Genomic DNA, 16199 nt, shown 5'->3' on the forward strand with positions numbered 1-16199 from the left:
TAAGAATGACGGGAAGATAGTCCTGTCTTTTAAGAAATTAAACATATTTCTTATCTTCATATATCTCTCATATTTTCATTATCTTCTCTCTATCCAAGTTATCACCTGATGTTATTTTATTTCAGACTGAAGTATTGGCTTTTGCATTTCTTGAATTTAAAGCTATTAGCAATGAACTCTCTCATTTTTAAAATTCATTTGAAAATGTCTTTGAGCCTTTAATTTTGAAGAATGGTTTTAAAATAGCTTTCTTGGAAGACAGCTGTTTTTTTCCTTCACCAATTTGAGTTTTATTCCAGTATTTTTTTTCCTTTGTTGTATTCAAAGTTTTTCTTACTATCTTCGGCTTGTAGTAGTTTAATCATGATGTGTCTAGGTGCAGTTTTCTGTGTTTATTCTATTTGCGATCACTGAACTTTTTTAGCTGAGAGTTAATATTTTTCATCAAAGTTAGTCAGTTTTTCATTATTATTTCTTCAAATATTTGTTCAACCTTTTGTCTTTCTCTGTTCTTGTTTGACTCCAGTTAGCCTTAAGTGTTCTGAAAGATGTTACTGACACAATAGTTTTAAGCTTTGATGGAATGCTTGGAAATAAAATGGAGAAATATGGATGAAATGACACAATTTTCTAAGGAAATAGTTCATTAAATATATATAAAACACAACCCAGTAAATTTACAGTGGAAAATATTAATGTGGCCCATTTATCCTCTTTTCCTGTTTTTACAAAATCTGTCTGTAGGTGCATTTCCTCCCTCTGCTCTTTATGCGCGAAAAGATTTGCTACAGCGATCTACCCATATTGCTACAAAGACTTTTCAAGCTTTTCGCATATTTGTGAACAATGAGCTCAATGAACTTTACACAGGACTGAAGACAGCTCACAAGTTTCTGAGACCTGGTGGTCACCTCGTTGCCCTCTCCTTCCATTCACTGGAGGATCGCATCATCAAACGATTCCTGCTTGGGATAAGCATGACAGAAAGGTTTAACCTAAGTGCTAGACAGAAGGTGATACAAAAATCACAGTTGGATTCAGATCAGGAAAACAAGGAAGGCATCTCTATAGGAAAGGCCCCTTTAATGTGGAAATTGATGCACAAGAAGGTACTTACTCCAGAAGATCAAGATGTACAGGATAACCCCAGAGGACGCTCTGCCAAGCTTAGAGCAGCTATCAAATTATGAGAAAGTTTTCATCATCTAATCCTTCAAGATTTTCCTCACAGTTTCTCATGTGATATTCCTGGACAACCTAATATAAGAAAGTGTGGGATATATAAAGTTATATAACTATATATGTGTGGATCTAGTGGGTATTTAGCTTTTTTTTCCCTCAAAAAGAAAATGTAAGAAATATTAGCATGACATAGAAAGCTCAATTCAAGGAGCAGCAGTACCTCAAAACTGGAAAAGTATGTTTATCTTAGCAATATATTTGACTTATGAAATGGTTAAATTCTGGTTAAATCCTTTCTTTAACCAGAAAATTTTTTAAAAGAAGAGGAGAATATGTGTATGTAAAATCAAGTTGTCAAAAGAGAGATTATAATTATATCTGCATGCCCAAATCCTGAATTTAGATGTTCAGATTTGGAACAGACTGTCTATGATTCAAATAGTTAATAATGATCATGGAATTTATTTTAATTTTTCTCCTTGGGAATAGCTTTCTCAAATACAGATATTACTATTTTAAAAATGCATTACACTGGTAAATTTAAATACTGAATTATAGTGTTCATTGTTTTAAAGAGATTCTTCAGTATGATATGTGCCATGTTTTCATATATTGCAAACTAAAAATGTAGAATTGCTCTAATAGCCTTCACAGAGGATGTTTCATAAAACTTATATCTGAATTCAATTGTGTTTATTATTGTAATAGTCCAGAATGCTTTTGATAAATAGTAAAATATCTTACCATTTGAATCCTGCATTTTTAAACTGAGCTATTCAAAATAGTCAAGGTCTAGTAAAATGGAAAAGTTTATCATCTATTCCAGATAGTAAAATCAATGTGCTCTTAATGTTCTTATTTACAAATAGTAACTAATTGTAAAATGTTTTCTCAGGAGTTCACATGGTAAAGGATTCTTTAACAAATTGTTGAAATTAACTCATAATTCACGTAACTTTTTATACATAAGTATGCATTTCTGGTTTATTCAGTTATGGTACAAGTACTGAAACAGGCAAAGAAACAAAGGTGAGTAAAATACACAGCCCAGAGTACCAGTCCTGTGGAGCTTATAGTCTAGCCAAGAAGAGCGATAGTAGTTAGCTAATCACAAAAATTAGTATAAAATTGACGAAATGGTAAGGGCGACGAAGTGTATAGAAGTAGTATGCTGTGCTGTGTTCAGTCACTCAGTCATGTCCGACTCTTTGCAACCCCACCAGGCTCCATAAAGTACCATAAATACATCCAGTAGGGATTTCATCTACTAAAGGAAACCAAGTCTGACAACATGGTACTTGATTTATGACTCAAAGAATGAATAAGAGATAGTCAAAGGATACATGGGCATGTTGATTAAAGGTGCATGTCAATGATTGTTTTCTTAAGTAATTCCCCTTGAAGTCATATTTATACTATTAATTTGCTCAGTAAACTATTTATTCAAATACAGGAAAAATTCATCTTATCAATTATGATTACAGAGCCTAAGTTGGAGAATCCAGTGAATAAAATATCAACATAATTAGATGGGCGAAAGATAAGAATTAAAAACTTAAATTTATCTCAGACTTACTTTTTCTACCTCTGTAATAGTTAACTTTAGTTCCCAAGTTTGTTTACCACTTTTAATTTACAGACTGTTCAGACCTGAGGATGTCCCAGGTGGCGCAGTGGTAAAGAATCACCTGCCAACACAGGAGACACAAGAGACATGGGTTTGATCCCTGGGGTCAGGAAGATTCCCCTGGAGTAGGAAATGACAACCCACTTGCCTGGAAAATTCCATGGACAGAAGACCCTGGTGGGCTGCAGTCCAGGTGATTGCACAGAGTAGGACATGACTAAGAGACTGAGTACACACGCACTTTCAAACCTGAAGAATTCTGCAGTGAAATCAGAATAAGAAAATATTCTAGGGAGCAACATGCTCAAATTAGAAATGAATGTACCTAGCTTAATCCTCTGAATCCTTCCTAAAGAATTTTGTAAGTTCCTCTTTGTATGTAAGTCATATTTGTGAATTAGAATGATTCCCCCAGGTGGGTGCCCATCTGAGTATGTGGTTAGAATATAAAAGATTACATGTAATATTCAAGAATGATTCACCTATGTCATCAATCATGTTTGGATGTTATATAACATGGGAATTTTTTCATTAGTGTTAACTGGAAACTGCCTGCACTGGGTTAGATGACATCCTTCCAAAATTCGTGACCTTTCCAAAACAGCGTAATGTGACCTTATTTGGAAATTCGGTTATTACATATGTTAGCAGTTAAGACGTAATACTGGAGCAGAGAAGGCCCTTAACTCCGTATGTCTGTGTCCTTCTAAGAAGAGAAGAAAGACAGATACACAGGGGAGAATGCCACATGAAGACAAAGGCAGAGACTGAAGTGATCTATCTCAAGCCAGGGGACACCAAGAATTGCTGGCAACCATAAGAAGCTAGGAGGAAAGCATGGAGTAGATTCTCCCTCAGGAACTTTAGAAGATATTCATAGCGGCTGAAACCTTGGTTTCAGACTTCCAACCTCCAGAACAGTCAGAGAATAAATTTCTGCCATCTTCTGCTGGCCAATCTGTGGTAGTTTATTATGGCAGCCTTAAGAAACTAGTACTCTGACCAAAAAAAAAAAAAATCTTGAATAATATGCATGAAAAAAATCTTGCTTCAATAAACACAAAATCGGCTTCAAAATATTATAGTGTAAAAACACATTATCTATTTTTTATAATTAGGCTGTTTGCGACAATCATTCTTACCTTCCTCTTAGTCTTAGTTGTAGGATGAATAATCAAATACATGAATAAGTTTCAAATGATTAACACTGGAGAATGGTTTTGAGGAATTTATCCAGTACATATAGAAAATAAAAACAGATTATTGAAATGAATGTACATTGCTTTTCCAATAAAATATAAATTATATAAAACAAACAGTTGTTTTGCATTTCTGAATCTTTCTATTGACTGCCTCTGCCAGTCATTTTATATAACATAGATCCCATTGTGTAGGACATCAGTTCTTAACAGGTTTAATAATTGCTCATTAAGAAATGAAATTTAATAACTACATACAATTTTTAGTTGATACTCCTATTTTGTTTGTTCATTTTGTTTTGACAATTGTATGTTGGTTATTATGTAATCTTTGAAATTTCTAGGGTAATCTCGGAGGAAGATACTAATAATATCTATTTTTTTCTATTTCATGTAATATGTGATATATGGTTTGTGCTTAAATTCACTTATATTGAGCTATTTGTTATATTACAACCAATAGTTTATAAGAAAATACAATATGCCTCACTAGGTTTTTGAGGTTAACTAAAACCTCTTAAAATTCGCTTGTAAATATTTGAAAATTGTATTTTCTTTAGTCTTTGCAGAGTGTTACATATCTTCAGAGGTTTATAAAATTTTTTCTAATTTTTGTTTTTAAATAAGCAGAAATAGTAATGAATTTATACTCTAAAATTTTTAATAAAATTTAAACTTCATTTGAAATCTTATTCAAAAAGTATGAGTCAATGCTTAATGGAAAATTCAAAAGATACAAAAGATACAAAATTTATATCAGTACTTTCATTTGGTTATAAAAGATGAATGTATATATATTTATTCACTAAATATATATTAAAGCTTAACCTTTCATGAAGAAATCAAAAACACCTCTCTCACTTCTTTCTTTTTATACTCCTTCCCTTTCCCTTTCTCTGTTCAGATGTGAATTTCTTATACCAGCAGCTGCCGCTGCTAAGTCACTTCAGTCGTGCCTGACTCTGTGCGACCCCATAGACAGCAGCCCAGCAGGCTCCTCTGTCCCTGGGATTCTCCAGGCAAGAACACTGAAGTGGGTTGCTATTTCCTTCTCCAGTGCATGAAAGTGAAAAGTGAAAGTGAAGCTGCTCAGTCGTGTCCGACTCTTTGAGACCCCATGGACTGTAGCCTACCAAGCTCCTCTGTCCATAGAATTCTCCAGGCCAGAGTACTGGAGTGGGTCACCAGCAGAGATGACATTAATTTATATTTCACATTTATCCTGGAAAAAGAAGTATTATGCAATATTTGTGTGTACTCTCACAAACTAAGCTCTACATGTTAGATTATTAGTAATGGGTAAGACAACTAAAAATTGCTTCTAGTTAAACTTCTCTAATTTTTATTTTAATGTACCTGTTTTTCTATTGTGTTTTTGTGATTGCTGCAGTATTCTAATAGATTTTTTTGTATGTGTTAGCAACAGTCTATAATAGAGATAAGCATTAAAATGTAAAGGGAATTTTGTGAGGTGCTTGATAAATATGAATTTAATGACAGAAATCCTGATCAGAGATATATTTTTCTCAGAGCCACAATGCCATATGTTCAGTGTTGAATGAAGTATGGTTTGTAAAAATCAGCATCATATTCTAAAGAAACTAGATTGTATAACAAGCATAACTATTTTTATATTATTTTCTCAAATTTCATCTGTTTATAGCTACTATTCCCAACTAATGTTTGGTAACACACAGCATGATCTGCAGGAATACTAAGAGATAGTTTAAATATAAATTTTATGAAGTCTTGTTATAGCCTAAATTTTCAGAAACATTAAATGTTCAATAGAGTTAATTAATGCAAGATGCAGTGGTGATAGTTCATTATACTATCATTTAGATGGACCTTAAAATTCTTCACAAAGATTTTGACCACCTTACTTTCTTTCTCAGATAATTTACAAAGTAAAGAAAAAAATGTAACTCTGATATGCAGACTATAAGTTTGCCTTTTTGGTAATGTCACAACTCCTTAGGCAATTCTTTACCTTAAACACAAGTCATTTAAGTACAAATTTTCTGTACTTAAATATATCACTGCTCAGATGCTAGAATACAAAGCTGAAATCAAACAAGAGGACATGTGCCATTTCTGATTCTTGAGTAATAGGTTCTGTTCATTAAGCTCCATCTTTATGCCTGGCCAGTAATACTTGTCTGCCTTACACAGGGTAAGGATTTGTATTGTTAAACAGTCAAATGGTATGGTTCTTCATTCTTTCACAAGGAAAAACATTATCATCCAACTCTTAGAAATGCTAAATTGAGGAGAAGTCTGTATAGCCTTGTAAATAAAACCGTTGGCTTTGGAGTCAGAAAAAATGAGTTTAAATTCCAGGTCTGCGTATATTAGCTGGATATGCAAATTGGGCATGCTCTTTAATATCCTGAATCCTCATTTATTTCACTTTAAAGAGAGGACTGTATTGGTACTTTCTCATCAGGTTGCTATGAATCAAATGGAAAACAATAAATATTTATGAGTTAAAAGTCATAATTACCAAAATATAACACATTTCTGGGCATCATGGCTAAGGAAATATATACTTTATTCCTAGTGGTTTTAAGTGAAGCCTCTGCATCACAAGCAGCAGTTGATTGGGTTTATAGTCAGTTTTATTGTGGGGGAATTTTATTCCTATTTATTATTTATTTAACACCCCCAGTATTTGCTATAGCTTGACAAGGCATAATAAAACACACAGTCTTTGCCCTTGTGGAGTTTCCATTTGTAAGAAAACAAACTGGGAAGAAAAGAACCAGTTATTTGACATTCATTTAGGTTGGAAAATGTTATTTGTCCTCCTACACTTCCGTATCAGTAAGTGCCTGAAACTAAGTGGTCCTTGTAGTAAGATTCTCCAAAACACATTTTGAGGGTGAAAAGGAAATGAGTATTTTATGAGATAAGAGATGGAAGATTTCTATAGGAGTGTTTTACAAGTTTCCTAGTTCTGCACTCTAAAGTCAATGCAGAGAAACTACAGGACCAATAAAGTGTATAAGTTGCAGGTTTTAAAAGGGAAAATAGCATGAAAGGTAAATGGACAGTTCACACTTAGAATGAGCTGGCAATCTCTTTTACAGTGCCACAGAAATGTATGTTACTAAAACAGTATCCATATAATTCCCACACCCTTACCTTCATCTCAGAGTTTATAATTCTCTCCCTTTATCTCCATTTTGTACTCTGATATCTCAATACAAAGCTTATCTTTGCTCCTTTTCTGTCTTCTCTAGGACTTATTTCAGTCAATTTTGCTTTCCCTCATCAGTCTTCAATCCATTCTGCACTAGTATCTTTCCTTCAGTCTACAAGTGTTCAAAAGTGAATCATGCTGAAAGCAAATCATAATGACTAAAATCTCTCCTTGACTATTTTCCATACGCAAATACCACCATCATTCTGTTTTCTTTCATATCTTGACCTTTTATTTGTAAATATTTATTTATCTGGCTATACCGGGTCTTAGTTGTGGTGTACAGGGATCTTTAGTTGTGGCATGCAAGCTCTTAATCGCACCATGTAGGATCCAGTTCCCTGACCAGGAGTCTAACCTGGGCCACCTGCCTGGGAAGCATGGAGTCCTAGCCAATAGACCACCAAGGAAGTCCTGATATCATGACTTCTTAAAGTCTCCACTACATCTAACTTTTCATCTGTATTTCATTTATCCAATTCTAGTACACTTTCTGAAGGAACTATTGTCTTAAAAATTAATGGTGACCTCTTAATTACCAGACCCAATATCCTAATCGTTCTCTTCACTTACTTAACCTCTTCAGCATTTGATAATGTTAATCCATCCTTCCATAAAAATCTGTGCTCCATTGCAGTCTCCAAAATCACTCCTGTAGCTTTGTCTCTCTAACTCTGATTTTTTCACAAAATCCTCTTTCTGTGTTCCATGAGTCAGACCATGTCTTCTATGAGTTGTTCACAAGGTATAGGTAGTCCTCGAGATGTGCATTTAGTGAAGGCAGTACTGTGAAATTACTCCATGATCATCCATAGAGTAAAGGAGAGATGAATAACTTGCCAAGATAACAGATAGTGGAACGAACAGAAATAGGGGTCTTCCTGGTTGTTAAAATTGACATCCAATTAAGTAAGGTATGTATGTACTAATAACTAGGAGTTCAGCTTTGGTCATGGCAAACAATAATTTGGATCAACCATCCCACTCAGAACAACTAGAAGCAATCTAGAAAAGATTTTTTTTTAACAAGAAGTAACTTTGAAAGCACCAGAGACTTAATACTGCAGTGAAAAATATCCAGAAGAAGGAAACTCAAAGTGGTTAGCCCAGCATTTGTAGCTGCCACTTGCCAGTTCCACAAGTGGCAGCTGAGAAACTAAATATTCAATACAAAAATATTGAATCACTGTGTTGTACACATGAAACTAATATAATTTTGTAAATCAACTATACTTCAAATAATAAAAATGAAAGAAAATGTACAACTGAAAGACTATGCAACTCATGGAACTTTCAAATGATGTAAACATCTTACATTTCTGCACAGCGTTTTTATGGTAAGAAAAAAGAATATAGCCTCTTCCTATATTTACATATATTGTTTATGATTTTGCTTTTCTCTTTTTAATGGCACCATACCTACTTCTGAATCTATAAATTACAGTTTTCACACAGAAACCTCTTTGACGGTGAAGAAAACCATGTTTAAAAGCCAGCCAGATGGTTCTCCCATTTTCTATTATGTACATTCGTGATATTCATGGGGTAGGAAGGGGTTAGGGTGAAGGGGAAAAAACAACTATCATGAGTGTTGAACCTAGCTAGTTATTCTAGAATCTATCATTGTTCCTTTGAAGAAATTCAACATTTGTCTTACAACCAGAGAATAAACATCAGCTGCTAGAGAAAGCTATTGAATTTCAAAATCCCTTTGAAATGTCACGTTAACCTGTTTAACTTTCAGTCAGCTCTTTAAAGCACCAAACATTTCCTGATGACTCCCAGATCTAAGACTGCTTATATTTCTCTAACTTAAAAAGTTTGTTTCCTTCCCTTGCAAACGAACTGTGGTGAATGAATCAGCATGTTTCAGCCTGGGAGAAGTGTATCACAGCTGCAATCTGTGTGCAGTTGTTCACAGGTTGGTTCAATTTGTGAACAGGGTCAAATAGAAAATCTGATCATTTGACTGAAACTACAAAGCTCTAGCCTTCTTTATTTTTTAATGGCTGTCCATTAAATTTTAATCTTTTAAGTTGTATTTGTTTCATTGATTATCTTTTATTCTGAGATGTGTAGAAATCAGACAACCATTAATTTAATATTTGACTCAACAATATCTGCATCCTCAGTCATGTCTGACTTTGCAACACCATGGACCATGGCCCATCAGACTCCTCTGTCCATGGGATTTTCCAGAGAGGAATACTGAAGAAACATCTCAGTTGAAGCCACATTTCCCAAATCTGACCCTGTGTTAGTCAAAGGATGTGTTGACAATTTCTACCTATTAAACTCATCTGGCTCCTTTGTTCCTGATGCTTCAAGCTCCCTGCTTTGTTTTAGAAGATCCCAATCTTGCCATCAACCATCCAACCCAGGCAGTTGTACCAGCAAGGCTAATCTAGGTAGGAGTTTTGTGCTAGACACAAAGAATAGAAGGGATGGAATGATTTCTGATGGTCTGCGTAGATCAAATATTCCAGGCTAGTGCTATCCAATAGAAATATAATACAAGTCACTAATTTGAGCCACATTATAACTTTAAATTTAGAGAAGTCACAGCGAGAAAAGTATAAGGAAATCAGTGAAATTAGTAATATAATCTAGTTTAATATATCCAATATACTTTTAACATGTAAACAATATAAAAATGAGATAGTTTCCATTCCTCTTTTTTTGTACTAAGTCCTTGAAATCTGGTATATGGTTTATACTTAAAGCACTTCTCAATCTGCATTTCGAGAATTACAGGTTCTTGAAAGCTCTAAATGTGTAGTGGTTACCAGATTGGACAGCACAGTTTTAAACTCAGAATAAATGCCAGATTTTTCTGTGTATCTGGCTTTGTCATAGAGGTGACCAGCTTTTCACCTTTTGCAAAACCTTCTCCTCTATAATGACTATCTAGTAATAAATGAATGAACAGTTTCTTCTACTGCACCGCATCATCCATGGAGGAGGATATAAGCCGTATCCCCTGAAGTCATGCAGTGCACTGACCCTGACCATGAAGAAGCTACATCATTTCATTCTTCTTCTCTAAAGGGCTAGTGGATTTGATACAGTTACAAAACAGCCTTAAATATAAAATAAACAAAACAGATCTTTGTACCAACATCCAAAATCAAACAAAATGATTCTAACATTCTCTCTAAAAATTGCTTCTGCCTAACTATACCGGGGTTGCCATTCAGATCAGCATTAGAAGTTGAGTGTAAATTCTGAGTAAATTGGTGCAGTCCTGACCAGAAACAAGTAACCACAGCATATATGAAGCCAGGAATGGTGCTTCCAATGAAAGATATTTAAACTTAATGGTTATTCTTTTAAAGGAAGGTGGGGCTTTTTCCTTCCCCGTACCCTTCACCACACACAAAAACATATTGCTATCTTACTGAAGTGTTATAGAGTATTGACCTGAATAGTCTTGAAGACTAAATGCCAAGAAAAAGAAATGCAAAAAGGCAAAATGGTTGTCTGAGGAAGCCTTATAAAATAGCTGAGAAAAGAAGAGAAGCTAAAGGCAAAGGAGAAAAGGAAAGATATATCCATTTGAATGCACAGTTCCAAAAAATAGCAAGGAGAGATAAGAAAGCCTTCCTCAGTGATCAATGCAAAGAAATAGAGGAAAACAATAGAATGGGAAAGACTAGAGATGTCTTCAAGAAAATTAGAGATACCAAGGGAACATTTCATGCAAAGATGGGCACAATAAAGGACAGAAATGATATGGACCTAACAGAAGCAGAAAATATTAAGAACAGTGGCAAGAATACACAAAAGAACTATTAAAAAAAAAAAGCCAAAATTATAGTTCATATGCAGCAGCTATTTTACAGAGACATCTTTAGCATGGTTTCTGTTAAACTACTTCTTATATGCATTTCATTTTTAGAATAACAAATTTATTGCCATTGAATGAAAAAAATTCCCCCAAATTCTTCCAGGTACCAATTTGTTTTTACCCAATGAAGTGCTCTGTGGTGTTTTTAAATGACATCATTTGGAACAGATACATCATCCTTTGAGGAAAGGGCACATTGTTAAGTTTGTTAAAAGCTATAATGGGCATCTTGAATCTTTTCCTCAGAGGTAAAAAAAAAACAAAACTCAATGCTAGCAGTTAATAAATGTTAATAAGAATATTTGAAAATAGTGGCTACAATATTGCAGTGTTAATTGCATTACTCACTGAAAGAAATGCAATGAGTCATATTTTATAGTTGTTACTTATGCCATTTGGAGAACTTTTTAGGCCCTTGATAAAGAGTGAGGGAACTCCAAACCTGATAAAATGAGTCTAGAAAAATAATTTCCTTTCTTTAATAAGGTTTAGGAAATTTGCAATTAAGACAAAAGCAACCTGAAATTGTGTTATGAATTTATAGTCTTTTCAAACTCAACAGGATCAGTTGATTTAAATTGTTCCCAACCTTTACAAAATCAAAGATCCTTTTTGCTATTCCTTATTACCAGCTTTTCCGACAATCGAATCGGTGATGCCATCCAACCATCTCATCCTCTGTTGTCCCCTTCTCCTCCTGCCCTCAATCTTTCCCAGCATCAGGATCTTTTCCAGTGAGTCGGTTCTTTGCATCAGGTGGCCAAAGTATTGGAGTTTCAACTTCAGCAACAGTCCTTCCAATGAACATTCAGGACTGATTTTCTTTAGGATGGACTGGTTGGATCTCCTTGCAGTCCAAGGGACTCTCAAGTCTTTTCCAACACCACAGTTCAAAAGCATCAATTCTTTGGCGCTCAGCTTTCTTTATAGTCCAACTCTCACATCCATACAGGACTACTGGAAAAACCATAGCTTTGACTAGACGAATCTTTGTCGGCAAAGTAATGTTTCTGCTTTTTAACATGCTGTCTAGGTTGGTCATAGCTTTTCTTCCAAGGAGTAAGCGTCTTCTGACTTCATGGCTGCAGTCACCATCTGCAGTGATTTTGGAGCCCAAGAAAATAAAATCTGTCACAGTTTCCATTGTTTCCCCATCTATTTGCCATGAAGTGATGGGACTGAATGCCATCATCTTAGCTTTTTGAATGTTGAGTTTTAAGCCAGCTTTTTCACTCTCCTCTTTCACTTTCATTAAAAGGCTCTTTAGTTTCTCTTCACTTTCTGCCATAAGGGTGGTGTCATCTGCACATCTGAGGTTATTGATATGGATCAAAATAATTCTGGAGAAAAGGAAGAGAGTTATGTGGTATTTAAATTAGCTTCTACAGATGGGTTAGACGAAACACAGAAGACTTAACTACACTAAGAAGCCAAAACAAGTTAGTGGGTTCTCGAGAATTAGGTGTCCATGCTTATTTACTGCAGATTGATAAATGTGCTCACAGCTCAACTCAGAAATGCCTGACTCCTTACTAACTAAAAGAAAATTGATACCTCAAAAAGAACAAGGTGAATGCTTGAATGTAAGCTCCTTCACACATCTCCTTGTAACAACCTTCACCTCCTCTGCCAATTAAGTCCTTTTCATCATCCAAAACTCAAATGTTCTGGTCATGAGAACGCTGCCACCTACTACAGGGAGCATAAGTGACTAAGGGTCTAAGCAGCTGCTCTCAGAAGTTCATCCCTGCATCTGCTTTAAGGCCATGCCTGCCATGGACTGCTTCCCACCAATAACTGAGTGAAGTAGGAATCCAATTACCCATTCCAGGGAGACGCAGGAGTACTTGACAGCAAGCTTTCGCCGAAGAACTCACAAACAGCTCTGCTGAACCTTCCATCCAAACTTCCTTACCTCTCTTCACACAGGGTCAGACTTAGATCACAGTCCAATGACTCCCCCAAACTTCGTCAGCTTCCTCCTTCTTTCCTTTCATGCAGGCCTTCCCTTAATAAACCATTTGCATATTTAATCCTGTCTTGGGGTCTGCTTCTCCGAGATGTTGCACTAATACATCAACTCCAATGTCTCTTTCAGTTTCTCAAACTGCATGTGCTCGTGACACTGTGCAAAAGGAGAGGAGAGTGTGGCCCTATTATAATCTGGCCCACCTTCCCCTCCCCAGTTGCCTCTACCATCCCTCTATGATCTAGGTACACTCAACTCGCTACTGTACTCAGAACACTATACCTTTGAAAATGTCTCCTATGCCTTAAAGGACTTCGTCTCTAGTTATGTACAGACTTCATTTTACAGGACTACAGGCACATCATCCCCTTTGGTAAGCCCTCCTTGACATCTCTGAGCAGAATTTAGAGTGTCCTCCTCTTGCACCCATATTTTTCTTAACTTTCATGATCTTGGCATTTTTAAAGATAGGCCAGTTGTTTTTTTAGAATATCTTTCAATTTGGATTTGTCCGTTGATTCCTTATGATTACACCCAAGTGATATATTTTTGGTCAGATTGTCACATTATGTTCTTTTCATTGTCTCCTATCAGTTGCACGTGAAGTCTATTTGTCCCATTAGTAGTGTTCATTTTGTTCACTTGATCAAGAGAGTGTCCATCGGGTTTCTCTTTGTAATCAACAAATTTTGTTCCCTTTGTAATCAGCAAATAACTTTATAGAGAGGTACTTTGAAACGATGTGAGAGTTGGACGGTGAAGAAAGCTGAGCACCGCAGAATTGATGCTTTTGAACTGTGGTATTGGAGAAGACTCTTGAGAGTCCCTTGGACTGCAAGGAGATCCAATCAATCCATCCTAAAGGAGATCAATCCTGGGTGTTCATTGGAAGGACTGATGTTGAAGCTGAAACTCCAGTACTTTGGCCACCTCATGCAAGGAGTTGACTCATTGGAAAAGACCCTAATGCTGGGTGGGATTGGGGGCAGGAGGAGAAGGGGAGGACAGAGGATGAGATGGTTGGATGGTATCACTGACTCGATGGACATGGGTTTGGGTGGACTCTGGGAGTTGGTGATGGACAGAGAGGCCTGGCGTGCTGCAATTCATGGGGTCTCAAACAGTCGGACACGACTGAGCAACTGAACCGAACTGAACTTTGAAACGATGTAAAAATCTCATTACTCATGTCATTTTCACCTACTAGCTTTAGTATCCATTGAGATTTTTTACCTGGATTATTACTATGCTTGTTGCTAAATGATGATTTTCTAAAACCGTTAATCTTTCTGGATTTAATTGGAGGCTTTCTACCAGAAGGAAGAACTTTCTCCCCATCTATTTTGTCATTTATTTATATCTGTGGAGTATTAGTTTATTCTGTGAGTTGCAATTTATTATGGTATCATTTATTTTAATGCTCCAGTAGTCCTTGATTTGGCCAGGGAAAGCCAAGTTCACTTAGGCCCTCATCCTTCTTTGAGCATTTCCTTACTTTCTGTTACCAAAGATGTTCTAGGGTCATTGTGTTCTTTCCCAGTTCTAGCCCTGGATTTGGTCATTTCTTCAAGGAATTCTGATCACTTTACTATTTGAAACCCACAAGTGATCACTATGTGCTCATTACTACTAGATGCCACTGCTTCCTGACCTTTTTAACAGATGGCTAGAAACTACATGTACCTTTATAGTTGTATCTGTTTCTTTACCTACCTATAATAACTATTGCTCACCTAGGTACATTCACTTCTAATCCAATGCCAGCTGGGTTTATTCTAGCTTTATCTTTTTCCATATTTATAACTCCCTTTCCCATAGTGAGAAACCTTTCATTGTTCTTGATATATTTATATGTTTGCTTAATCTCTCTGCATGTAGCCGATTTTCTGATACTGCTAGGCCCCCACCCTTTTTGCAAATAGACCTCCCCTTTGCTGAGGTTGGTGTCCTCTGCATAGCATGCAGCTTACTTTGTTAGGGCTCAGTTCAGTTCAGTTCAGTCGCTCAATCATGTCCGACTCTTTGCGACCCCATGAACCGCAGCACACCAGGCCTCCCTGTCCATCACCAGCTCCCGGAGTCCACCAAAACCCATGTCCATCAAGTCCGTGATGCCATCTAACCATCTCATCCTCTGTCATCCCCTTCTCCTCCTGCCCTCAATCTTTCCCAGCATCAGGGTCTTTTCAAATGAGTCAGCTCTTCACATGAGGTGGCCAAAGTATTGGAGTTTCAGCTTCAACATCAGTCCTTCCAATGAACATCCAGGACTAATCTTCTTTAGGATGGACTAGTTGGATCTCCTTGCAGTCCAAGGGACTCTCAAGAGTCTTCTCCAACACCACAGTTCAAAAGCATCAATTCTTTGGCGCTCAGCTTTCTTTATAGTCCAGCTTTCACATCCATACGTGACCACTGGAAAAACCATAGCCTTGACCAGACAGACCTTTGTTGGCAAAGTAATGTCTCTGCTTTGTTAGGCCTAACTCATAGCTATTTGACAGTAGAAGGAAGGATGCTAATAACATTTTTTAAAGAAAAGAAGGATAAAGGTGAAAAGGAGATGAAGAGACATAGCTGCTTTTAGCATTCTTTTTACTCTTTTTGTAACACTATATCTCTGTTTGGGGGAAGGAGGCATTATTATTATTATTATTTAATAATCTCTGTTGTAAAGAAGAGAGAGCAGGACTTCCCTGGTGGTTCAGTGGTTAAGACTCTGGGCTTCCAGTGCAGGGGACACTGGTCATGGAACTAAGATCCCACATGCCGCGTGGCAAAAAATAAAAATTAAAAATAAAGATATATTTAAAACAACGAAGAAATTTAAAAAAAAGGAGAACCAGCTTCAGGCTTAGAGCCTTCTGTAAGGAATCTTATCTGAATTTAATAACACTGTTTTATTTTAATTGTGATTGTATTTAAAGTTACCTGATCTATTTCTCTTCTTCAAATATATTTTTTAATGAGGGGAAAAGTTACATATTTTAATCAGCACAGTTCTTAAGTATACAATTCCATGAGATGAGTTTAAACAAATCTATATATATATCACAAATTTATATATATGTATGTGTATATATATATACACACTCACACACATACCATTGAGATGTAGAACATTTTCATATCCCTAAAAAATGCCAATCTCCACCCCCGTAGGTATCTGCTCT

At 36.1% G+C, this 16199-nt stretch overlaps 1 protein-coding gene across 9 annotated transcripts in view; it reads left to right on the plus strand.

The window, feature by feature from the left end:
- The window catches only part of METTL15 (methyltransferase 15, mitochondrial 12S rRNA N4-cytidine), a 375213-nt gene that overhangs the window by 205371 nt on the left and 153643 nt on the right, over positions 1-16199 (plus strand). For 2 of the 9 annotated variants that reach the window (XM_081543521.1, XM_081543519.1), the window contains exon 6: positions 745-4125. The exons of 3 other annotated variants lie outside the window; for them this stretch is intronic. In XM_081543521.1, the coding sequence (XP_081399647.1) occupies positions 745-1190 (446 nt within the window). In that variant the 3' untranslated portion in view covers positions 1191-4125. Of the gene's footprint in view, positions 1-744; positions 4126-4912; positions 8471-16199 lie in introns of those variants that run through there. 4 more of the 9 variants (XM_081543522.1, XM_081543525.1, XM_081543523.1 and 1 more) reach the window with 4 other exon arrangements.

The sequence above is a fragment of the Giraffa tippelskirchi genome, chromosome 11 (genome assembly GCF_054371585.1).
Source record: "Giraffa tippelskirchi isolate mGirTip1 chromosome 11, T2T-mGirTip1v1.2.pri, whole genome shotgun sequence".
NCBI classification, from domain to species: domain Eukaryota; kingdom Metazoa; phylum Chordata; class Mammalia; order Artiodactyla; family Giraffidae; genus Giraffa; species Giraffa tippelskirchi.